Below are 27399 nucleotides of genomic sequence, written 5' to 3'. Positions count from 1 at the left end.
CACGACAATTTAAAGTAGGTAGACATAGGAATGACGTATGCCCCGGACTCGAGTTATTAAATGGCTAAAATTGAATCCCACTTAAGAAGTTTTTTTTCCCCAGTCCCTTGGAAAACTTCTTAAGAGAGTTTCACTGTATATGACACAAATGTGAATGGTAGCAGAAGTCGGGGACACCCGAGGAAGACTTGGCAGGATCAAGTGAATCAGATACTTGAGTCGGGCCATGTCATGAGTCTCAATAATAGAAGAGTTTGTATGAGACGATCAATGAATGTGAATGAGGCAAGGAGTGTGTACCAAGACCGAGTTGTTTGGCGGTCCATCCTCTCAGCCTACCCCTGCGAAAAACAGCGTGATGGTTAGTTAGTTAGTTTACAAATCTACTCTTTCTTGTTTTAAATTTTACTTGCTTTAAAATATGCAAAATGGCATATTTTAAAGCCCTGCAGTAAGGTAGCCCACTTATCTGTTCGTTCATGCACCCTAACCTACCGAATACGATAAATCTGGAATTAATCTGATATGTAATGGTCACCTTGCAGATATGCGGCCAGAGTACTCCTCCTGAAGGAGTTGACCTCGCGCAACTCCTGCTCGCTGGCGTCGCCCGAACGCGCGGCGAACAGCTGCATGAGGCGAAACAGCTCCTCTACGGCGGCCGCGTACAGCGCAGGATGCGGCGTAACGTTCTTAAAGGCCCAGTGGATGTTCTGGTGCGCGCTGAGGGTGCGCGTGAAGGCCGGCGAGGCCTGGCAGCACAGGCGCAGGATTGCATAATAGGACGGCAGCATCACTCGGTTGTAGGAGACCACTTCGCCATCGTCGTGGTCGGCACTAGAATAATAATAGCGTTAAAAATTATTATTATTAGTTAGCTACACGTTCCAGAGTTGAAGATACTCAGGTTTGGTTACTAGATCTAAATAAGCCAGGTACTTCTCCACCTTCCTCTTCCCCATATCTTTCCCCATCCCCCTACCTTCAACCTCACAACTGGCTCATACTGGCTGCAGACAGTCGGGACTCGTGTGCGGTAATCACTTAAAGCAGCATTCTGTTGATTGCCCATTCTAATTTCACAATAAGTCAGTTCTTTCTTCTCTGCTTTAAATTAATTTATATTTTGTAGTATCAATGACATGTCGCGGAAGTTTGTTTCTGGATTTTCTGGCATTAAGGAATCAATGAAAGTAATAAGCAAGAAAAAACTTAAAATACAAAAGGATTAATTCAGCTTTTCAAGAAATTTAGGTTAATATTTAAAGTTATGAATGAGTAACATCCGTCAAAACATTATTAATTCATAACAATTGAAAGAATTATATATGTCCGTAATGCTTTCTGACCTTTGGCTTCTTGGCAGGAAATCAAAGCAGTCTTTAGATACCCGCAGAGTCCCAGTCAACAACTAACGTACAAGGGGACCTAGCATAGTCAAGTCGATAACTTAACAAGATCAGATCGATAGTCTTGACTAACGACGATTTGTATCAATTTCTCGAGCATGGTTGCTTTCCTTAGAAGTGTCGATAGCCCAGGTGATATTGACAACGAGATTAAGAAATCACCCTACGATAGCAACACTGGCGAGTATTGTCTATGGATTGGCATTAAAAACGTCAAACAATATCATTTTAAAGATTAATTAATGTCGATTTACATATACATCTTAATAAAAAAACAATGTTACTAGGACCCTGCCCTTTAAAAAACTGACATTATAATTATTCTTAATAATTAACTTAAATTTATATTTAACCTTACACTTTACACCGTAAACTATAAATTATACTTTACACATTATACTTAACTCTATAATTAAACTTTACACTTTATACCGTATATTATACATTAAACTTTATGCTGTATAGTTTATACCTTGTACATTTTAACTATATTTTTATATTTATGTTAACCACTCAGAACATTAGAACGTCAAAAGACGTAAATATGATAATAGCGGTCAAGACATTAGAACGTCTTTTCACGTAAACGCGTGAGATTTTACAAAAATCGATTTATTTCCATCACTAGTATACGGATTGTCATGATTTAAAAAACAGAGTATCGATAATGAATAACGCTACGCGTCTGTATTCAAGAATATCTATGGAATGTAGAGGTGCATTATCTAAGTCGATTGGATCTGTCATCTTGTTCGTTCATAATTTATTGCGTTTCTAAATAATTTATTAAAAATATTTTAGTTTGGACGGTTAATATTTTGAGGTGACTAATAGTTTTTAATTATATTTCTTCAATACATAAAGTGTTATTTCTTTATGATACTCAGAAAACAGTACATTTTTCACAGCTTTGAAATAATGGTCAGCGATTTTTACATATTTTTGACGTTTTCAGAAAATGTATATTTAGAAACGCAAATATTTACGTATAGCAAAACAATACGATAGTGAATTTCATAATCTTTCCAAAACATTTTTTAGAATGAGGCTACGTTTCCCAAAACGTGAGTTATGAAGCTTTTAACAAAACTCGTGAATAACACAAAAAATTTCACGTTTTGACAGTTCGCAAAGGAACACAAAGTAAATAAAAGTCTTTGTCTGAGAGGTTAATGGCACATGTGGTGCCGTTTGTATTTAAACAAATAAATAAATTGTGACTTGTTCACCTCCAAGCCACTAGATTTCATAAAACCTGCCAGAATTAACTACCAATTGTAGCATGCCATAATCTGAATAAACTCACAGGATGTAGTTGAAAGCGATATGCTTGACGACGGCGGGGTTGGACACGATGAGCTGCACATTCTCGGGGCAGTCCACACACACCGAGTGCCAGAAGGCCAGCAGCGCCTGCTTGTTGGGGTGCACTGCGACGCTGGGCTCGCTCAAGCCCGGGTGGAACAGCTCCCACAGGTCACAGAAGTATTGCCCAAACTACAAAACATACTTACATATTGTCAACCTTGTATTTTTAAATAATCCTTTCAAAAACAAACAGTTTTACATAATACAATACTATCTGTGTAATCTGCTGCTCGATTATCCGACAACTACTATAATCACCCATTATTTTTACTAGTTGAAAGCACAAAATCAAGCTCTATAACTCGCCACTATTTGTAATCTCAAATTCACTAGTCCACAGCGCATTTAAGTAACTTGGGAACTACTCTAATACACCTACGCACAGGCAATACACCCGAACACATGCGCACAAATTATGTAAGCTCGTCGGTGATGTCAGTCTCCCACGACCAGCCGGGCGAGGTTGTTCCCACTGGCACTGTCGAGACTTTAACCTTTAGTGTGTCAGATATTTTGTAACAATGCGTGTGCTTTTACATCGATGCTAGAAACAAAACAGTCAACAAAAAATGACAGCTACAGCCTCCGTTTGGTTGTGAGTGAGAGTATGAAAGCATTCTAGTTATGACGTTTCGAGAATTCAAGAATGATTGGTGGCAACGCTGATTTCGGTAGCAATGTGTACAGACTACGTACGACAAGTTGTTAGTATCGGATATTTGTGTATTCCTATGGAAGTAGGGACTAAATGGGTAGCCACAATGGGAGCGACTCAGAGGCAGACCGAGGAAGAGGTGAGCTGACATTGTGGAAGAAGATTGAAGCAGGATGAAGCAGGATGAAGCAGGATTGAGGACTGAAATCCAATGGACACTGGAGTCAGTGAAGAACATTAATTTGTTAACGAAGCTAAATCCCAAGTTGAGATTTGACCATACTGAATAGTTCCTGTTACTAACTTACATTAACAATGAAATGGCCCCACCCTACATCTCTGAACTATGCGTCCCGGAAAACACTGGTCTGAGGCAGTAAACTCTTAGATCAGCAACATCATCAGCTGTAGGCAGACTGATGGTTCCTAAGTGCAAGCCAAATACTGAGTTTCGAGATCGCGCTTTTAGAGTATCTGGGCTGAAGGCTTAGAATAAACTCCCTCCGGAATTAAGATCCATAAAGAGCCCAACAGAATTGAGGTCTACATTAAAAACTTACCTTTTTAGGTTCTCATACCATTAAATTAAATATACCTGCCTGAGAGTACCATTTTTGCTTTACCTATAATACATCCAAATCACACTTTTCTTATCATATTTATATTATTTAAAATCTGTCTCACGTCGAGGGACGATTTCTTATTATTATTAATTAATAATGGTTTGTGGAGTAATAAAAACCTTTGGACTCACCATTATTTTCTCCATCCTTGACACCAAGCAGTATGACATAACACCAAAGTATGCCGTAAGCTTCATGGGGCCGTGCATTCCCACATCTATGTACTTCCGGGCAGCTTTCAATTTTCCTAGCAATATCACGTAAACCTGCAATAGAGTTTTTATTATTTATTTATATATGCATATGCATAAAAAGGCTTTTACATAAAAGTGATACATGATACAGTGTACATAGGAGAATATCTGTATTATACAGGAGATACTGACAGTAAATAGATGTAATCCAAAAAAAATGTGATTACAAGCATAATGTGAAAATACTAAGAAAAGATTAAAAAAAAAAAAAACTAAATATGAAGCAATATTAGTAAAACGTAAGAGTAACATAAAGTAAAAAAGAAATTACAACAACACTACATATAAGACAAATCATTAAAACTATATTTTATTTATAATGTACACAACAGACAACAGGGTTAACATAAAAAAATTAACACAAAGAAATAACAAACATGTATGTAAAAATATAACAATAAATAGGTATGTAAAACAACAACAACCAAAAACAAGAGAAAATAAAGCTTGGGGTCAACTGAAGTCAAGAGATTCAAGAAATTTTGTAGTTATTGCTAAATATATCCGAATCTTGCTACTACAAGACTTGTTAGTACATTCGCACAAGGTTGGGAGAAGGTAAATTGGTGCTTTGGAAAGGAATATTGAAAGATTCGGGGTTTCTTAGTACTGTAGACAGTGATTAATATTGATTTTGATTGTGGCCAAGAGGGAAGATTCTACATGGTTATTTATAATTTTAAAAAAAATATTTGATGTCATTTTTGTCGCGAAATCACCACTGTCCCTCTGTAGAATTTGGTAGCCATTTTGGGAGCCCAAAATATGAAACAAAAACCCCTGGCTATATATGCAGAAACGGGGGGTCAGTTTAATAGATTCTCCTACCATAACAAACAGATTGAAATCTTTGGAGCATAGATGTTAAGTGAGAATGCTGTCCTTGTTCTATTGATATTTCAAGAGAAGATGCTTCGAGGAACTAGTATCACTTATCCCTTTGGCGTTGGTGTACAGTCAAGAAACACGGAAAACGCGCTTGATTCTATGACTCATTCTTGAGTTCAACAGCTGCGGAATGATTTTCTGGCTTCTGTGTTCTCTCCCTCCTGCAGTACTACAGGTTCACTCCTTCCTGTCCTCAAAAATACCCTCCACGGGGCATCCCTCAAGTTAGTGTAAAAAAAATTTTGGAAATGACCTGGTGCAGAACCACATATGCATCCTCCCCCAGCATGATGTCCTTGTACGCCGGCATGCAGCGCATGTTGGAGCGATATCCCTGGCGGAAGTGCGCCGAGGGTACCAGCGACACGAGCAGGAAGGCGGCGGCCGAGCGAACTCGCTGGTTTACGTGCGCCATGAGATATGTCTCCACCCAGCTGTCGGCTGTCTGCAGTACGCACGTGTGCACCATCTTGTTGCGAGGAACCTGAATCAGTTATTACATATTTACTTATTGTTATTAAAAAAAATTAAATTAAATCAAATTTAATAGTGTTATTTATTAAGTTCTAGGAGTACATTAATTTTCATTATTGTTACACCTATTTCAGGCCATCATCAAACTTTGTTACGCCACAAGATATTTATATGATTTTACTAGTCGATATTTTAAAACCGATTTACTTTGAAATAATTGTTGACATTGAAAGTTTAGTGTGGTATGATTGTTGACATCGACAGTCCAGTCTGGTTTGATTATTGATGTTGAAAGCCTATCATGGTGTAATTGTTGACATTGAAAGTGTAGTATAAAATTATTTTTGACATTTGCAGTTCAGCTTGGTATTATTGTTGACATTGACAGTCCAGTATGGTGTGATTATTGACATTGACAGTCCAGCGTGGTGTGATTGATGATGTTGAAAGTCCTGCATGGTGTGTCCTACCTGTAGAGCCAGCCATTCGATAGCAGCGTGGGGACACGTCTCCGCAGCGTCCCACACGCGGTGCAGGGCCAGCTGCGTGAAGCAGGGCAGTCCTGAGGGACTGCCTCCCCCCCCCTCCACCAGCAGGGACAGCAGTTTGAAGAAGGGTTGGCAGCTCTGGAAAACAACAGCGCAAACAATATGTAAATTTTTTACTCCATTTTATTGTGGTCTTATAACTCTTGTGAGTTGTAGTGCGAGTCGAACAATGAATCACGGGAAAGGAACAAATCAATTCGAAATTTAGTTTTTGAGGTCCTGTCGCTTTCAAATTAACAGGGTTCTATGTATTATTTTTTAAGTCATCTTTATCGACTCTACAATCTTCGCATTCATGACCGTCTCTAAGAAACATACCATCGAAGCGCAAGTTTAAGTCTTCCGACTAATATGGTAAGTTACAGTGTATTCTGTGTTGGTACCTCAGTGTGCTTGGTGATGGCTTGGAAGATCATGGTGATGATGTGCTGGGCGAGGCGCTCGTTCCAGCGGCACATAGCATGGATCAGCGTTTTGGTCTGCTGCAGGTTCAAGCAGTCCCGCGTCTGCTGGTACAGGAATGGAAACCCCTGCAAATACAATGCGGAACAACCATTGAATCAAGTTACTTGGAATACTGAAATGGCAATAGAAATAAACGTCATACCGTTTCCCGGCAGAGAAGTTAGACTCTTTGCTTCGTTGATTCAAATTCATATATTGTCTCACTATTCTGTTATTCTGACTCTTAACACGACGGACTCAAGTATGTTATGCACTTGATCATGCCATGTCTTTATAGGGCATTCCCGACTTCTTCTATTATTCTCTGTTGCGTCATAATATATTCTACAAACACTCTTTCTTCATTCATATGCTCCACATACCCAAATTATGTAAGCTTTTTTTTCTTAATCTTATTCATTACGCTATTACCAAAGTTATGTGTAGTTCAGCAAAAAAGGTTATAGCTGCTCATCTGTTATTCTGATCTAACACAAGTATTTGATTTACTTGATTTTGTCATGTCGTCCTCTGGTGTCCCCGATTTATTCTACAATTAACTTCTGGTTCTATACTCTCATTACACTTCTTTCTTTGTTCATCCGCTCTACAAGCCCAAACCGTCCAAGCGTCCATTTCTCAATATTAACCACTAGGCTAACATCAGCTTGCATTCTTTCCGCATCTCTTCATTTTTTTCGCACGGTCATACAAAGTTTTAGCATACACATCCGGGATCTCATTTTTTTAGTTCTGTGGTGTATGTGTGTAAGGGGGACAGCATGAGAGCGAGACAGCGAGTACGAGACGTATATAAGAGATCGTATGAGCGGGAATGAGTCTCTCAGTCCAGAACCGTGATAGTCTTCTTACAAATAAATATTATAATACAAGCTTTGTTATTATTGAGTATGTAGAGTTAACATACGTCACAGTGGCGCAGCACGGTAGTTCGTAAATTATTAAAAGTTTACGGAGAATCAGATGATTCAAGAAGATTATTCGAATTTTTGGTGATCACAGTATAGTCTGGCGCTTTTGGGCGTTGGATCGCTAAATTTTGAAGGAAGAAGAAGAATAATAAAAGGCTATCAAATTGGAGAATTCACACGCAGCCGAGGCGAGCACGCAGATCGGGCCGGGCAAATTGCGCGGTAAAAACGCAATTTTACACGTGTGTGGGAGCCGACATTGCAACATTTTGTCGAGAGTACACCGTTACACGGGGTACGCAGAAGATCCAGGATCAAGATCGGCATCAAGGGTGAATTGGCCGGAATCCGGGACCGGGGTTCTGTCGCTACAGCGGGAAGGAAGACCTTGGAAGGTGATCGTGTCCGCAGCTGAAGGGAGACGGAGCCAGAAAAGGGTGCTGAGACGTTGGTGATTCACAGGCTCAGGGCAGGGGCTCGGAGCATAACCTCTGGAAGGGCTGAGATACGTATATTTTATTCAACTTGTTTCAGTTCTTCTCCCAATGGAGGCGATTTGTAAGAATTTGGGGACGTTCTGTTACAGAACGGGAGACTGGTCATTGTTCAGGGAACGATTGGATCAGGCCCTCATTTTAAATGATGATAAGTTGTTGTCACCAGAACGCAAAAGAGCATTTTTGCTGAGTTGCCTCACGGAAGAAACTTTCTCTCTATTATGTGATTTATGTTTTCCAAAAAAGGTTTCTGTTTGTTCTTTTGAAGATTTATGTAAATTATTTGATTCACATTGCAAACCAGTTAAAAATATTTTTGAGTCTCGTGAATTATTTTATAAATGTAAACAGTTTCCTAGCGAATCCGTTAAAGATTACGCGGCTAGATTGAGAGGGTTAAGTTTATCTTGTAATTTTGAGCTGAGATTGGAACCATGTTTAAAGGACATATTCGTTATTGGGATTTTTAATGAAAAATTGAAACACAAGCTATTCGTAGAGGCAATCGATACTTCTTTTACGGATTGCATTAATCTAGCGGCGACGTGGGAACATGTTGTGGCTTTTAAAAAAGTAAATCCGAATTTAAATGTTGTTCATAAGGAAAGCGAGTATTTCCATAAATCCAGGAAAGATAGTCCTTCCAGGAATAAAAATTCAATGCGGAGTAAATCACCGGTTAATGGTACGTTAAAAACTTGTTTTTTGTGTGGAAAAAAAAATCATTTGCAAAGAGATTGCTGGAAAAAAATTTTGTGTAATCATTGTAACAAATCGGGTCATCCTAGTAATTTGTGTAAATACAATAAAAATTATGTAGGTACTAAAAATAAACGGTTGAATTCGGTGTTCGTGGTTAATAATAATGTGGGGCCGGAACCCACATATATAGATTTGTTAATTGGTAACATAATATTGCCGGCGTTGGTAGATACGGGGGCTGCGATTAACGCGATACCATATGAAGTGTATTTAAGATATTTTGTTTCTTACGATTTAGAAAAGTATAATGTTCATTTGTCAGGGTATGACGGAACGCAGTTAAATGTTTTAGGTAAAGTGAATTTAGAGGTGTCATTTTTAGGTAAAAGTGCGAAAATACAGTTCGTAATAATTAAAAATGGTAATTCTACAATAGTTGGTAGAGATTTTTTACAAGTTTTCGGTATCGGATTAAGTGGAATAAATTCTGTAAAATTCAGTGAGATTAATTGTGATAATCATCTTGTTTTTCGTGAAAGTTTAAAGAAGAAATATGCTCATGTTTTTTCAGAAAAATCGGGTAGGCTTAAAAATTATGAGGCAAACATTGAAGTTAATTCGGACTTTAGGCCAAAGTTTGTAAATCCGAGGCCATTACCTTTTAGTTTACGTGAGAAAGTAGAGATAGAGTTACAGAGAATGTTGCATGAAGACATTATTGAAAAGGTAGAAATAAGCGATATTGCAAGCCCGATTGTTGTTGTAAAAAAGAAAGACGCTTCAATTAGGATTTGTACTGATTTCAAAACAACATTGAATCCTATGTTAGCGAAGTTGAAATACCCACTACCTCGTATTGACGATTTAATTTCATCTCTGAATGGTGCAAAATATTTTGCTAAGATAGACTTACGAAATGCATTTGGACAAATTTCATTGAACGAAAAGTCTAGAAAATTATGTGTGATTAGTACGCATATAGGTTTATTTGCTTATAAAGTATTGCCTTTTGGCTTAAGCACGAGTCCGGCCATCTTCATGCAAGTCATTACGGCGATAGTTGGTGGACTTAGGAACGTTCGTGTATTTTTAGATGATCTACTTTTATTTGGGAATTCTAAAGAGGAATTATTTTCTATTTGTGAAGCAGTACTTAGCAAGCTAAGTGATTGCGGATTAACTATTAATGAAAATAAGTGTTCTTTTCTAGAAACAGAGATAGAATATTTAGGTTATAGAATTTCGCAGAAAGGAGTTATGCCTTTAGAAAATAAAATATATGCTATTACCCAAATGAGTGTACCGAAAAATGTTTCGGAACTTAGAAGTTTGCTGGGAGTTATTTCCTACTATAGGTCTTTTATACAGAATGTGTCAGGTATTTTGTCTCCTTTATACCAATTGTTGAAAAAAGGGATAAAATTTGTATGGTCTCAGGAATGCAATATTGCGTTTGAGCAAGTTAAGAAACTGCTGACGTCAGACAATATTTTGGTGCATTTTGACCCACAATTACCTATCAAGCTAATTACAGACGCGAGTGATATAGGTATATCTGCTATTATATGTCACGTATATGAGAATGGCATGGAAAGACCGATTGCATTCGCTAGCCGTTTATTGTCAAAAACGGAATTGAGGTATTCCATTCTAGATAAGGAAGCGTGTGCAATAATATTTGGATTAAAAAAATTCTTTCAATATTTATATGGTAATAAATTCGTTCTAACTTGTGATAATAAAGCTTTGGTACATATTTTGAACACTGAAAAACAAGTGCCAATACTAGCGGCAAATAGGCTACAGCGCTATGCGCTGATTTTACAAACATTTGACTATAATATAGAATATGTCAAGTCGGGTGAGAACAAAGCGGATTTCTTATCTAGGTTGCCGGTCAATAGTAATAATAATTTAAGTGATTGTATCGACGAGGTCGACGGTAGCGAATATTTCTTAAATTATATTGGTAGTCTGAACGTTGATAAGATTGAATCGGATTTTTTAAATATAATTGAGGCGGAAACGACAATTTCAAAAGAAACGATGAAGCAGTTTTCGATTAAAGATGTAAACATAGCAACCATTATTGGGTTCGTAATCAATGGTTGGCCGGATAAAAAGTTTTTAAAGGATGACTTGTTAAAATTCTGGTATTTTAGAAATAAATTATCGACTTATGACTCGTGTTTATTTTATAATAATAAATTTGTGGTTCCGAGGGAATTAAGGGAAATCATATTGAATTTCATACATCAATCGCATTTAGGTATTGTTAAATCTAAAAATCTTGCTCGAAATTATTTTTTTTGGTTAGGGATGAACTCAGAGGTAGAAGCAACTGTGAAGCAGTGCGTTCGATGCTTGGAGTGTTTACCCACTCCATGTAAAGTTGAGTTACAGCCGTGGCCAATCAGTGGATTAATATGGAATAGATTGCATATTGATTTCATGGGACCTTTTGGTGGTTACAATTTTTTGATAATCGTTGATGCAACTACAAAATGGATAGACTGTCACATCGTAAATAAAGTAGATTCGTTTTGTACAATAAAAGTTTTGAAAAGATTATTTTCTAATTTCGGAATTCCGGAGCAGATAGTAAGTGACAATGGTACAGCGTTCACTTCAACAGTTTTTAAGGAATTTTGTCATAATTTTAATATTAAATCGTTGACATCTCCTGTCAACCATCCAGCTTCTAACGGACTTGCCGAAAATGGGGTTAAAACGGTAAAGAATTTTTTAAAAAAAATTATGATAAATAATAAATTGCCTGCTGATTTTGAGGATAAACTTTTAACATTTTTGGTTGATATTAGGAATACGCCTTCTATGTCTACGGGGATTGAACCTAGTAAATTAATTTTGGGAAGGAAAATTAGATCAATTTTTAATACAATCATTCCAATATTAGATAATGTTGAAGGTCAAGGTTTTAAAGGGATTGATAACACGATTAAAGATAAGATGTTATTGAGTCAGCAAAAACAAAAAAAGTATTATAGAGGAAAAAAAATTAAAAAGCACTTTGATGTTGGATCTAAAGTTTTAACCAGGGATTTGAGAAGTGATAAAAACAAATGGATATTAGGAGAAATTTATAAAAGATTGGGGAATAGGGTTTATTTAGTAAAAATTATGTCTACAGGACAAGTGTGGAAACGCCACCATGATCAAATTTCAGAGAGGAAGGTTAGGTGGGGGGAGAGTGACGGGTCTGATGATTTGCTGGACCTGGGTCCACTCTCGGACGTGGACATGACCAAGTTTCCTAATTCCTCTGATTTTTGCAGGTCACCTACACCATGGGAGGGGAGGTTACGCCCTCGAGGACAACGCCCATGCTACACCGAATGAAGAGTCAAGAACATACATAATTACATATAAATTGGAAATTAAATACATAATGGAAATAATTAAATATATTTGGCTTATATAAATTTGTAAAAATAAAAAGATGTAATTATGATTTAAGTGTGGGGGTGTGGTGTATGTGTGTAAGGGGGACAGCATGAGAGCGAGACAGCGAGTACGAGACGTATATAAGAGATCGTATGAGCGGGAATGAGTCTCTCAGTCCAGAACCGTGATAGTCTTCTTACAAATAAATATTATAATACAAGCTTTGTTATTATTGAGTATGTAGAGTTAACATACGTCACAAGTTCAGTCTACTTTCATCTAACAGTTCCTCTGCCAGTTCCATGCCTCACAGCCATATATCAGGTTGGTATCTGCACTTCAACAACCATCAGATCACGTTGCATAGAATACTAAAATGGCAATAGAATAAGTATAACGAAGTGCATACCTTTCCCCCCTGGAGAGCGTTCTGGTCCTTGGAGGTGAGGTTTAGGCTCTTGTGAGAGTCCCGAGAGCGCTCCACCAGCCCGGCCACCAGAGCCACCATCTTGTCCAGCGCGGCCGGTCGCAATTTGTCGCCCCCACCTTCGTCAGACGAAGAGCCGTCCGCCTAGAAAAAACATTATGTAATTTTTGCAGTGTTTACTTAGATAGGTCACTAGAAGGTGAAAACCACATATAACCACTCTTACGATATATTAATGCCCTAGCGGAAAACGTCCCATATGCTTTTATCTTCAAACAATGACTTAAGTGGGCCATATTTTTACATCTTCTTTATTTATTCAGTATTGTTCATTCAATATCTTGATCTTTTGTTAAACGTACTGTACGTATAAATGAGATACATACACTATTGCTACATTTATAAGGAGCTGTATGGAATTCATTGAACTCAAGAATACAATGTCCAGCAATATGTTGATTTAAAAAATTCACTGGGTCACAACCGGCGGCATATCTATGACAAAATATTTGAGTTCAACGGAGGGCAAAACTCGTCAGTGGGATGGGAGATTTTTACTACATAAGACTTAATTTTCATTCATGTTATTCAGTACTTAAGTAGTTATTCAGTTAGTAAATACACTACATATTCGACGTGTTGTCATTTTTCTACTCCACGAAAGGGCTGATGTGGAAGCCACGCAGCTACCGTTGTCAGCATAGTACGGAACCATGACTATGGTCTGACTCCTGCTTACGTATAAGATGAGTATTATGCAGATAAAGTCAATAGATGTCGCACATTAAAATAAAAATCAGATGTATTTATCTAAGACATTGTCTAGTTGCATTTAGTTCGAGTTGAAGCTTGTGTTCATACATAAAGATAGCAGCCAATAAAAATGTGCGGTGAGAAAAATTAAGGCAATGTCGGAAGTTCTTATTAGAAGTTACAGTTAAATATGACCAAAGGAGATAGGGTCCCATTAGCTCAGTTGGTAGAGCAGTGCCCTGGCAAGGCAAGGGTCCTGGGTTCGAGTCCTAGATGTGACCGTGTCTTTTTCTGTTTCAAGTATTCGTTTAGGAATTGCTAATATTGTCTTCAGTAATTAAATATAAGATGAGTAAATAGATTGCCAGTGTCAAGGCTATACCGTAGATGTGGAGGTGTGTCCCAGGTAGAAGGAGACCATCATGGAGATGGCGTTGGCCTTAAGCAGGAACTGGCTCTCTTCCTCGCCCATCTTGCTGAACTCGTACAGCAGGCTGAAGTACTCCGTGAGGTGACGCAGGTGCGCCTTGGCGCCATTCTCCATCTGCCGGCGGAAGGGCTAATTCATTACTCACCATAGTACCATGCAACTAATACATATTAACCACTCGAGTGCTCACGTCAATAACTGGAATATGAGTGATTGGCATTACAGTTGGAAATTTTTCATCCTCATTTAAAAAAAAATCATACCTCTGAATTTTAATACGGAGACATATAAACTGATTATAGTTCTATACAGCCAATGAATTCAGCTATATTTGAACGTTTATCCTATTTTTTTAGGATTTATAAAAAAAATAATAAAAGATCGTAAATGTAAATCAAAAATGGCATATTAAGATGTTTTGCAAACTCGGAAAATATGCAAAAAATCACTTGAGCGGTTAACACTAATAGTTCTATGAACAGTAAACCTCGGATCTAAAAAGTATGTTTCTAACTATCATTTATTTAATAAAATATATCAAAATTTCCTTTGAATCATATAATTTATAAGTAGATACTTAATACCTACCTACTTAACCTTTTGAACGCGTTAATTTGCTCCGTTTTATCTATACCCGTACGCGGTACATATTTTCAAATACCTACGCATGCAATTAAATGTCAAATTATAGCATTCTGGCATGATTTATTGGACTATATAGACAGAACAGATTATTCTCCACAATATGAAAACAAATCCTCGTGTGTCAACACTCTTAGATGTTTATAAAAACAAAAACATAAAATTTCATACAAAGACGTACCGTATCTTTTGAATGTGGTCCCGCCATTCACATCATAAATAAACCACTCTCGGTGTGTGTGTACTTAGGCCACTGTGTTTATAGACACAAGTGGGACACCATGATCACTTATCATTCTTAGTTATGAAAAGTTGTGAATGACAAACTAGTACTAACGCCATCCGTTGACAAAAATGTAAACTAAAGGACTAAAAGGCGCGAAGAGGCGCACTTGGTTATCGATCTTTTTTTATGAAATACAATTTTATTTTTGAGAAATTCTTGTAGATGTCAGCATCGTGATAGTTCTACAAATGTCCAAGTGAGCAAGAAATACATTTATGACGAAAGAGAGCGGGAATATCGGCCGTCAAAGTTGCCGTATCAACTGTTGATACAGCCGCGTGTGAGTATAGACTTTTTGCCGTAACAACAGTTGATACGGCCGCGTGCAAAGAGTTAATTATAAACCATTTATTTCATGTAACTTTTTTTCAAATAAGGAATTACACATACAATTTGTCCAAAGAAATGTCACTATCTCAATGAATTCGTTTTTCAAACTTTTTTCAGGCAGGTAGGTACAATATTGAAAAAATTCAAATAAGAAAGTCCAAATAAACACAACACTTTCACATTCGAAAAACGATTCTTTACTGAACATTAAAATTTAAACTGGTTACCATCTTGAAATGGAAACGGAACGCACAAAGAAATAAGCTTATAGACAGATGAAATACAAAACAGTTAAATTAAAACAGGACTTCGCTACGCTCAGTCAGCACTAAAAAGTGGCCCTAAACATTACTTTATAGTCTGCTAACTCAAGCAATACTACTAACCATAACCGTTCAGGAAAAAGTAATCCCATACACATGTTTTGAATGTTAGTGAAATAATCTTATTAGAATGCTTTGAATTGTTTCTATTATTATGCGGGATAACTTTGAATTGTTTCTTTTATAATGCGGGATACCTTTGAATTGTTTATATTATTATGCGGGATAACTTTGAATTGTTTCTATTATTATGCGGGATAACTTTGAATTGTTTCTATTATTATGCGGGATACATTAAATTGTTTCTATTATTGTGCGGGATAACTTTAAAATTGTCATTACATAATCATTAAAAGTGTATTTTAAAGTATATTTTGATCACTGTGTGTAATAATATTATAAAATATAAATAAAATTTAAAAAACATGTGAGGTGCGTCACAAAAACATTCAGAAGTAGTGGTGAAAAAATAGAAAACTTCAATACATTTACCAAATCCAGCAGCATCTTAATGAACCTTGTGACGCAGGACGCCTCTCCTATCTCTGGATCCATATCATCTGACTCCACATCCTCGCAGCCCTGCAGGTACAGGGAATAATGACTAGTTCTGGAAAATGTAAAATATTAACACATTATTTTGTGCACTTCCTTACACGTCTACACAATTTTTTTAACTAAATAATCATCACGCCTTCTTCATCATAGAGGACGGACTGCCAAACAACTCGGTCTTGGCACAAACTTCTTGCCTCATTCACATTCATACATTGTCTCATACATACTCTTCTATTATTCTGACTAAAAAATAATTTCCCTCAGGACCTGTCATCTTTTGGGATGCTGTGTGGATGGTCTTATTTAAGGAAAGGAAGGAGAGAAAGTTCTGAGAAGGTAAAAGGTGTGAGGATTGGGTAGGAATCTAGGGATCAGTGTGTCTAGGAGTGACGGACGTATATCCCTAGCGAACCACTTGGGGTGACCTATGGGCAGAGGTGTTGGTTATCCAATAAATGTTAACCCAAAGCCGCCTCCCAAATTGTAAATAATAAACATTTCACAGTGCTGTAAGGTCCACATCCACAAGGATACGCAAGTATTCGATACTCGACGATTATCTTGCCAACTACCTCCATACATTTGCGCCGAGGTTCGTAATAGGCACATGTTGCCGACGTTGTGTAAACTCGTCCGCGACGCCGGGCGAAGTTGATCCCACTCATGTCGTCAAGATTTTAAACACGGCTCACTTCTTTTTTGAAACAATGCCTGTGCTTTATATAGGGTTTTCCAATAAGAGGTGTTATTTTGAATAGACCGCTATTTCGGTAGATGTTACTTTTGAAGCTGTAATTTTTTGACATTTGATAAGTAGAAACTACGCCATTAATAAAAATGGAACGATACACGCTTCAACAACGCATTGAAATTATTAAAATTCACTTGAGTGAATCAAATGCAAATCATCTCGAGTGATGAGGCCCATTTCCACCTCGGTGGCTTTGTCAACAAGCAAAATTGTCGCATATGGGGCTCGGAAAACCCAAGAGTTATTGTTGAAAAGCCTCTCTATCCCCAACGTGTGACTGTTTGGTGCGGTTTATGGTCCGGCGGAGTCATTGGACCTTACTTTTTCGAAAATGAGGCTGGAGCAACAGTTACGGTGAATGGATTGCGCTATCGAGAGATGATTAATGATTTTTTATGGCCGGAATTGGATGGTATTGATCTGGACAGCGTTTACTTTCAACAAGACGGCGCTACGTGCCACACAAGCAACGAAACCATTGATCTTTTACGATTGAATATCAAAATAACACCTCTTATTGGAAAACCCTGTATTAATGCTAGGAGCAAAACAGTCAACATAGAATGATATGATATACACATGTTAGCTACAGCAACAGTTTTGTTGTGAGTGAGATTATTTATTATTATTTAATAATTTATTAACTCCACTTTTAGGGCTTTTAGATATTGATAATAAAAATTATACAGTACATAATTAAACTGCCTCAGTAACAATCTTTCGTATTTGTTAAGTGATACGTTAAAGTAACTCGGTATAATTATTTCCCTCCGTAAGTATTCTGTGCAATGAGGAATACATATGGTAGTTAGTCCCAGAATTTCTGCACTTAAATAAATCCTGACTGATAGTATTACGTAGCGGAATTCGAAAGCTTATCAATGCAAGCAATTCTGGACCATCATATAGCATTCAACAATGATTGGTGGCGACACAGGTCTTGTGACAAGTTATTTGCGACTTGCGTATTCTTGTGAAAGAAAGGCCTAGTAATGAGTAATGAATAATAATCCTTACCGCAATCTTTGTATCACGTGTATGGACAACCTTTGGAACATTTGACGGACCATTTGGTTTGGACATTTAATCAGCACCTGAAAAACAAATACAAAATAATAAATAATAGTCACACGATTTATTATGAGCTCTCTTATAAAGTCTTACATATAAAGATAATATCCCTAATACCCTGCTGCAGCATTGGCATAGCTTAGGAATGAGGAAGAGGGCCGTATATTGCTCCGGTTAAAATTTTTACTCATAATGATATTCATGACAGTTTTTTTAGTCTGGCATCACTTTGTTCCAAACCTCAAAAACACGGTCATTTTAGCATATCATGTTTTGTTGCTGACTTCACGTTTCTTCATGTCATAAATAATGACATTTGTAATATCATTGACCCAGTCTTTTTTATTTGCATGAAAATACAGCCAATTTGATTATGCGTCCCGTATTTGCTTTGGTAAAACGATATTTCGATTTACAATGTTCCTCCGATAGTAATGCCAATGGGAAATACTGCTTTTTTACTTTTTCATTATGCGACAGATCGATATTTGTCAAACTTCGCAAAGAACGTCAGCAAATTCGAGCATTCTTCATATTGCCGGCGCTATTCTGACGCTATACTAAGGGGTCAGCCGATATAAAGCTGACAGCTACTTATACGGCAGATCCAGTGATTATGAGTAACGTTTTCCACTATCCCGACCATATACACCCGTATAATATTTATACCACGATTATGAGTAAGAAGAATAAAGTATAAATAATAAAATAAGTAGTTACCTGCATTGGCCACCAGGTGTCACTAGCCATGTGACTGAGGAACCACTCTGAAGCTGCCGTGGAAGCGTTGAATTGTTTAGTTACTAATTCCACCCAAGACACCATTGTTGGCTGAAAACATTCAATACAAATTACCTTATTTCTCTCTTTTGTTCTATTCATTCAATTCAATTTTTATTATTTTAAAATTCATTATTAATAGTACTATACTACTTTTTCTTTCTAAGCCCGTTTATGAGATAATCATTGGTAAAATATAAATTATTTCCGTGGATTTTACACAGACGGGTAGCTACATGCAAAAGTTAAAACATTAGTTAAATTTACAAGTGAATACTACGCACAGTTGTTACTGCATCCAGCTCTTCAAGTATGGAATCAATAAACAAATTCACTTAATGTGGTGAATGACACTAAATTGAATGAATTTACATCCTTACCTTTTCTTTAGCGTGTATAAATGTTTCTATGAAGAAGGATGTAGAAAGACGCGCCGCAATTTCCGTAATTTCTGGTTGAGAAGTCAGCAGAGATTGCGGCACATAACTACACATCTGTCCCATAAATCTGTAAAAATATAAATAAAATATTATGCGTACAGCACAACTTATCAACTATACGGGAGAGACAAAAAACTGATGACGATTTCATAAAATTAGCAATTTGCAGTTATCTAGCATTCACTGGGGAAACAGTACAAATATTACTGATAAACAAATACGAATTGTTATATTATTTTATTCCAATTTAAAAACTGGACCTAAATCATGATTCAAATCGGGTATAGTTTATGCAATAAAATGCAGAAATTTATTTATTGGAACCAAAAACTTTTATTACAATGGCAACACTAAGCCACTCACTTTATCTTTGGAATTTTGTTTTCACATTCAAATTTCTTCATATTCGAAAACAATTTGTTTTAAACTAACAATGGAAAAGAACATAACTCTATATTTGAATGTTTTTAAAATTAAACAGGCAAAATCACGCACTCCGTACGCAGTTGGCAATAAGCTTGAGATTCGCGCTTAACACTAGCAGCCTGTTTTGATTCATGCAAAAAAGATCATGTTGCATGTTTTATTTTAGTTTGTACAAATATTAAAACATTTTCCAAGCGTAATCTAAAGAACTTAATTTTCCCCATTATACAATAAAACCGTATCCGAAAAGTGGTCCGTAAGTAGGAGATTTAGGCACTTCAAAGCATTTTTTATAGGCTTGATGCTGAATATTTTTCTTGACTTATAAAATGACCTAAATTATCTATCAATTATTTAGAAAAATTAATTAAATTATCAAATTTATTAAATTAATAAAATTTATAAAATTAATTACTTTAAAATTAATTAAAATAGTAAAATTGATTAAAATGGTCCTAGAATATGATGTAGAATCATCTCCTTTTGGAAAGTACGACTAATTTCTAATACAGTTTAATTAAATTAAAAAATATGCATCATGATCATTGCTCTGTTTTAAACATCCTATGAGCCGTCTTGGTGTTTAAAACCCTTTAAATGTTTGCAGCGCTATCAATTTCTATCTACGATTAAATGTCAGACTGCATAGTATTTACTTACGTGAAATATGCATGTTGGAATATGTTTTTGTGATGGAGAAAATTCATATTGTCCTCCCAGATCCAATTTTGTAACACCGGTCGAAGGGTTATAGGAGCAGGCTCGTTCACCTTGCAGCCGCCCGTCACGTGGTCGGCCATTTCTAATGTTGACGGCTAAAATAGTAAAATTATCACAATTTATTTATTGAGCTTGACGAACAGTCAAAATATGTTAGTGAAATGGAATTCACAAAGACACCTCTTCCACAGGGATATGCAAGTATCCGAAACTCGACGATTCAAATATCTTGGTGACTGCCACCATACATCGGAACGGAGGTTGTACATGCACACGTCGCTGACATTTTGTAGACTCGTCAGTGACACTAGTCTTCCGCGATCAGCTGGTCGAAGTCGTTATCCACGTTGTCGAGAAAAACATGGTGGAGCCATTAATAAATAATATGCAAAAGTGAGTCTCATCGTCACTCGTGCCAGACGTTTTGTAACAATTCGTGTGCTTTAGATCAATGCTACGAACAACAGTCAACAAAAAATGAGAGCTACAGCAGTTGGGAGTGAGGTTACGAAATCTAGATTTGATGTTTGATGTGGTGGCGGTGCGGGTCTCATGATTTTAGTAGCAACGTGAATGGACTGTGCGCGACAAGTTGTTTGCAACTTGAGTACACAATTATCGGTATCGGATACTTAGTGGAAGAAGGACCTAAGGGTATTTTTAAACTTTGCGTTCTCTCAGTTTTGATTGGTAAAAGAGGTTGTAAATTGATTGAAGAATAAGTTCGTAAATCCTTGATTATTTGATTTAATCAATGAAGAAGATGAAAAACGAAACATGAAATGTTCAAACACAGAAAATGAGATAACGATCGCAACTGGGACTTGAATCCAGATCCTCTAGTCTTACCGGGACCAACACTACTAAATGATCTAATAATTATATTATCTACTTGTTTCTTCTTGGGAATAATGATTAATAAGTAGTTATGGGTCATGGGTCAAATATTGTTACAACATACTGTCAAATTACCCATCTGGTAACTCATCGAATACATATTTTATTCTTTCTTTTTTTAAATATTTTGTGTTTGTATGTAGTATTACTTTATGTTTGTGATTACTCTACGTTTGCTTCACTCAAATGTAAATTATTAACCTCGATACAGGCTTAGTCCTAGTGAGGTTGATTTTTGTGAGGATAAACATGATTTATGTATAGTGAGATGCCATAAATAAATATTCATATTTTTATCGATCTCATATTTCAATTTATGTAATCATTGAGGATAATACTGGTTACTGGGAAGGGAAAGGGTATGAGGGGTGGGTAGGAATCTGGGGGTCAGTATGTCCAGGAGGGTGACCGGATAATTCATCACATCTTTAAAAAGTTATATAAAGTCATGAAAAGTGATGATACAAAAACTTTATTAACTGGGTTAAGTAGGTTAGGTTAGGTTAAAAAAAAAAAAAATTTCATCGTTTCTAATGACTTTATATCACTTTTTAAAAGTGTGTTGAATTGTCACTGTGTTGAGTTATCATGGAACCGTCCAGGAGTGACATATGAATCCATTCCTCCCACAGCGATGCAAGGCATTAGGTCAGTCGGTCAAGACCTGGTCAAACCTCACCCCATGAACACGGGCACCCCTACATCACCAAACATAGCGAATTACTTAGGTGTTGGCTATCCATTAAATAGTTCCCGGGGCAGCGGTACCTACCTAACTCTCAAATTTAGTGTCTTTGTCCATTTAATGTTTCGTTGAGAGCTATTAATATTATCTTCTTCATTGATTAAATATTACAATGAGGTGTATAAGCTTCAATATGTTATTCGTAATGAATTGAAGATTATCGATAAATACCTGTACAGTTGGCGAAAGCTGCGAGACTGTATCATTGGAGCCGCCGCGGGTGTTTCTCTCGTAGAATAACATATACGCACTGTTGGTCTTCTCAAAACTGAAGTCCATAAACTTATCCGTTACCGAGTCATAAGTTTTGCTCTGAAATGGAAGGATACACTATTTAATATAAATACTTATTAATTTAGTATTATAAGACAAATATGTAATATGTTGGCACATGTTTTAAAACTATTTTAAAATCTTATAGATATATGCTGTTCGGAAAAATTATGAGCAATTTTATCATGAACATGTATCTAAAAATGACTGAAAATTTGGAGATTTCTGTTGCCAATACCATCAAAAATAGAGGCGTAATGCAAGGATACCGAATATAATACAAAATAATAATAAACCTTATGGTACATATACATTTGCGAACCAAGCCACGAATCACGGGAAAGGAACGAAGCAACGGCGGTTTGCGGTTGGTTCGTTCCTTTCGCATAAGTTAAGTTTCACTTCGGCAGTTCGGCTCGAGTATGTATACGAAGCATAAGAAACCTCTAATGTGATAAAATATTATGTGTCTGAATACTTCAATCGTAGTCACTGCCACGACTTGTTCAAGATACCACACTACAGAACAGATGTTCTAGCACAGCAAAGCAGGACAAGAGGATTGGTGCCTTTGAATGAAATTTCTAAAGCAGTAGACATATTTAATTACTCTTAAAATAAATATTAAAATATGTTAATTTGTATCATAAATGGATGATTAATCTGTTGTACAATAATTTAAAAAAATTATAATTTATTAATTTTGCAAGCGAGCGAAAAAACAGTTTCTTCTTTTACTGGGCTCTGCTTCGGAGATTTAAATCTATTAATTACATATTTAAATTTTGGAGTAGAAACCTGAGAAGTCACAAAATAATCCTTAAACTCACGGTCATCTCCCCGCCAAAACATTCGGCTGCAATCTGCTGCGGGTCGAATGGTTTGACCTCGGCATCGTTGAAGAGTAACCACTTTTCCCGCGGCGAGCCCAGCCCCGGGGAGCACGGGCCCCCGGGGCAGAGCATCCCGCCGGGGGCACTGCCTGCGCGCTCCTTGATGAAGGAGTAGTAGTGGCCCCCGTCTGCAGTGCCCGTGTGAACAGTTACACCTATTAGCTCGTATCTGGAATGGACAATGAATGGTTAGTATTGCACAAATTATATCATTTTGAAGTAAAATAATTTTATAAAAACATTTCTGTGAGAAAATTTACTGCACGTGTTTAAACCGAATCGAATTTGAATCGAAACTTATATATTTTGTAATAGTATATCCAGTAGAGTGATAGATATGTAGTGGTACGCCACTACTCGAGTCAAACGGTGTTAAGTACTACTTAGTATACAGTGCCAAGGGTTAAGGTACCTAGGCCGTCATAGAACATACTGGAAATTTTGGACGTTGCTCAGCGTTACGGGTGGCAATGTTTGTAGCCATAGCAACTAGAATGTACGAGAACGTTCTTCACCTTATATAAGTGACAGCAGGAAGGTACTCAGTCAGTCTACTACGCGCTACATTTTGACGCGCTAATCATAAAAATTTACTCCTTTCGCACTGCGATTACTTAAATAATCCTTGCTGTAATAAATCTATTATAAAATATTACATGGTTACTTTCGACATCGAACACATCTTCAACCTTCGCAACATATACGTAAAGGAAATGTACTCCCTTAAATTTTGAATTTGCCGAATTCAGATGATGTACGACGTGGAAGATAAAACAGAAAGCAAACCAAGACGGCCATATTGCGTCGATATTGCGAAGGATTTTTGCATGGACAAAGTAACCAAAAGAATATAGATTGTTAGAATAAATCAATAAAGAAAATTGGAAAGAAATAGACTTAATAAACTTAAACGTCGTTTCTTTGTTTTTTACAGGTAGTGTTGGTAAAAGTGTGTTGGTTATCAACTAAAAATGGATGCTTCGCTTTGAAAAGTATTAAAAATAAAAAAGCTGTTTATAGCCAATGAATCCACCTCCATTTCACCTCTATATTTTTTGGTGTTGTAAAAAAACAGTACATTCATTTTAATTCATAAAAATCACCTACCTACAGATACCCAAATTAGGGTAGCTGTCGCTCAATGGCGTGAGCGGTGTGGCCCAAATTTGGGTAGCTTTCGCCCGAGTGGATATATGTTTGGGGTGTCAAAAAAAAATAAAAACATGGTGATCAAAGTTACTTTTCGGAGAGGGGTGACTTTAATGTACCATGATTTTATAAGCTTATTATTACAATGATACGCAAATCCCAAAAAAAGTAAACTAAAAAGTTTGAATATTCAAGTAGTTGGGAGAGTAATTTCGTCGGAATCAGATAGATATTATGTTTCTAATATATTCAAAAATAGGGGGATAATTTTTTTTAAATGAAGTTAGAATAGCAAATACTTTTTTCTAGGATTACCTAAATTATAGAGTATGTTAGGTAAAAAATAATTTAGAAATCGCACAGAACTCTTCCTTGGAGGATCCGTATTACCCCCTTCTGGTGCGGGAGGTTTAACCCCTGAGGCTAATTTGTGCACTTTTGGGAACAGCTCGTACAGTATAATGATGGAGTTTTACCTACCATTAAAACTCTTATTATGTTGTCTTGCTTATCCAGAATATATAATGTGAGATATCGCGCTTATTTCTCGCCAGCGCCGTCGCATCTGCTGCCGTAATCTTGAATTTCCCGCCTTTCTTTTTGTAACACCCTTCAGTTGTCTATTGTCACCTTAGCAGTTGGCGTCCTGAGACGCCATCTTGATTCAATTTGGACTCACCAAGCAGAGCTTAAGTATATTCTGGATAAGCAAGACAACATAATAAGAGTTTTAATGGTAGGTAAAACTCCATCATTATGTGTGTCGTTGCTTATCCAGAATATATAATGTGAGAAGTGTTTGTTATCGCTTGGTGACAATTCTAAAGCCAAAATTGTGACTATTACTGTATTGCTTGAAATAACTTAGTCAAAGACTGAGAGTGAATGGGGGGATTCAGCACCTCAACATTGAGAACTCTGATTTGCTTTTTATAATATTTCTTGAAAGTGTTTTCTGAACGCCAGTTTCCTCTTTCCAAAATGGTGTCTATAGGGCAGTCTTCCAGCCAACTCCTTGAGGCTACTGCTGATCTCAAACTCCCAGGGGAGGCGTCAATCCCAGCGTCCTTCAAAATAGTTTTAATCCATCCACCAATAACAGTTCTTGAGGCTGGTCTTGCAGGCCCCAGTGTGGAAATAAACAGACATTCAACACCAGCTTCATGTCTCCTGTTCTCACTCAAGAACATAAGTTTTCTCAACCAAAATATAGGATCTATATTACGATCCTCTGCTTTGCAAAGCTTCCAACCAGACTGTCTATGTGTAGAGGTGTCCGTCTTAGAACCAAAAATTGGCCATAATATAATGTGATCATCATTGTCAACAAGATTATCAGGAGATGTATGTAGCAAGGTCAGATCATGTACTCGTCTTCCTGACGCCAGTAGTAAAATAACAGCACATCTACGAGATGCTTCGAAAAGAGTCAGGTCCTTTGGAGGATTTTTACAAAGCCAAGACACCAAGAGTCCTGGATCCCAAGTAAATGCTCTAGGCTTCTCATTTACAGAATTCCTTATACCTCTCATCACTCGCTTGACCAAGGGATGATTACTAGTCCTCAAATCGCCATTGGGGTCACACAAAACCGACACTGCAGACTTGTGAAGCGCTATGGTACTGGGAGCCAAGCCTTTTTTCACTCTTAGGTATGCTAAAAACCGTGCCAGCTGAGATCCCGAAGGGTTATTAGGACAGGTATTGTTAATGGAGCACCATTCCTTCCAGCTCTTCCATGCCATGTGATAAGTTGAAAAAGTAGATTTGCGCCAACCCGCATTCAATAGAGCTTTCTCTTGCTGTGACCAATCGTTCAATGCTTCACTCCACCCCCAATCTTCCACACCTGTAGTTGGAGCTTCTGGACCTGTTGAGGATGAAGTCCTGTCGATAAGTCTATCAAGTTGTCGACCAACATGGGTATTATGTGAGGTTGGTCTAGGGCTCTTTTCTTTAGGTCTGGTAACCAAAACACTTTTGGCCAATCTGGGGCTACAACCAGATACACCCCTGACGACTTGTTCAGGTGTGCCAGCACTCGTGGCATTAAGCAGGGGGGAGGAAAGATCCATGCCAAGGGGAAATGCCAACTCCTGCTGAACGCATTGTGAAACATCGCTCTCTTGTCGTGGGGATCTATCGAGACATACTGATCCACGACGTGAGCCCTCGAAGAAGCGAATAGATCCACTACTGGACTGCCTCACTTGTGAAAGACAGCTCCTACCGCTGGTGGTAGGAGGTGCCATTCTGGTAACGTCATCCCTCGGTATAGATGATCCGCGAGGCCATTGTAGCGTCCCGGCAAATACTGCACTTGTAAAGAGATTCTGTGCTTGTCCAAAATCGCGAGAATCTGAAATGTCAGATGAAGGAGACCCATTGACTTGGTGCCTCCCTCGTTCCTCAAGTAGGCTACAACTGTCCTGTTGTCTGATTGAATGAGTAACGAAGAACTTCTCAAATTCTGAGTCAGAGATGTTAAGGCATTTAAGATTGCTGTCATCTCCTTCATGTTGCAATGTCCCCCCCTCTGACTGTCTGTCCAACAACCCGACAGAGGTACATCGTCGATCAGGGCTCCCCAGCCGTGATCCGCCGCATCTGTGGTCAGAAAATGTGTTGGGCTGGGAACATGAAGAGTTGAAACATGATCTAAGTTGTTCATCCACCATTTCATTTCCGACAAGACTTCCTTCTTTATCGGAGATTTCTGCTGAGGGGTCAGCTTCAGCATTAACTGCAACTGTAATTGTATCAGTTGAGTATGGAGTCGACCTCTGGGGACCACAAAGGTAGCAAAATTCAACTTTCCTAAAATACTCTGAGCTTCTTTCAGAGTCCATCTTCCCTTTGTCACGAGGCTCTGAAGTGAGTTCCAAAGACCTTGTCGTCTGTATTCGGTTAAGGTCTTCTGATTCAGATGGGGGTTCCAAACAATTCCTAGATATTCCACTGACTGTGCTGGCTGACGGACACACTTTTGGAAATTTACCAACCAACCTAACCGTTCCAATAATTGAAGAGCTTCTCGTGTTTGACTGAGGAGGACCTCTCTGGTCTGATGAGCCAGGAGACAGTCGTCTAGGTACACAATGATCCTGGTACCCCGTCTCCGCAGGATTTCTGCAATCCAATTTGTGATGGCTGCAAAGGCCTGTGGTGCACTGCTCAGGCCTTGAGGCAGGCATGTCATCTGTAAGTGAAGGCCTCCGTAATACAATCTCAGAAAGCAACGGTGAGCTTTTGCGACCGGTATGTGGAAGTAGGCCTGTGAGAGGTCTATTTTTGTCATCCAATCGT

General features: G+C 37.6%; 1 protein-coding gene across 1 annotated transcript in view; it reads right to left on the bottom strand.

The window, feature by feature from the left end:
• The window catches only part of puf (ubiquitinyl hydrolase 1 puf), a 101118-nt gene that overhangs the window by 11054 nt on the left and 62665 nt on the right, over nt 1-27399 (bottom strand). The window contains exons 33-47 of the mRNA XM_089641170.1: nt 22882-23113; nt 21950-22090; nt 20077-20231; nt 18931-19057; nt 18491-18601; nt 17717-17793; nt 15883-16000; nt 13762-13923; nt 12609-12770; nt 6603-6749; nt 6142-6297; nt 5451-5681; nt 4187-4321; nt 2716-2906; nt 539-837 (exon numbers count right to left, since the gene is read on the bottom strand). Of these exons, the coding sequence (XP_089497296.1) occupies nt 539-837; nt 2716-2906; nt 4187-4321; nt 5451-5681; nt 6142-6297; nt 6603-6749; nt 12609-12770; nt 13762-13923; nt 15883-16000; nt 17717-17793; nt 18491-18601; nt 18931-19057; nt 20077-20231; nt 21950-22090; nt 22882-23113 (2444 nt within the window). The remainder of the gene's footprint in view (nt 1-538; nt 838-2715; nt 2907-4186; nt 4322-5450; nt 5682-6141; nt 6298-6602; nt 6750-12608; nt 12771-13761; nt 13924-15882; nt 16001-17716; nt 17794-18490; nt 18602-18930; nt 19058-20076; nt 20232-21949; nt 22091-22881; nt 23114-27399) is intronic.

Source organism: Hesperophylax consimilis, chromosome 16, assembly GCF_061612785.1.
Source record: "Hesperophylax consimilis isolate HC1 chromosome 16, BYU_Hcon_1.0, whole genome shotgun sequence".
Lineage (NCBI taxonomy): Eukaryota > Metazoa > Arthropoda > Insecta > Trichoptera > Limnephilidae > Hesperophylax > Hesperophylax consimilis.
The sequence above is the reverse complement of the archived record's forward strand: the minus strand, read 5'-3'. Positions and strand labels throughout refer to the sequence as shown.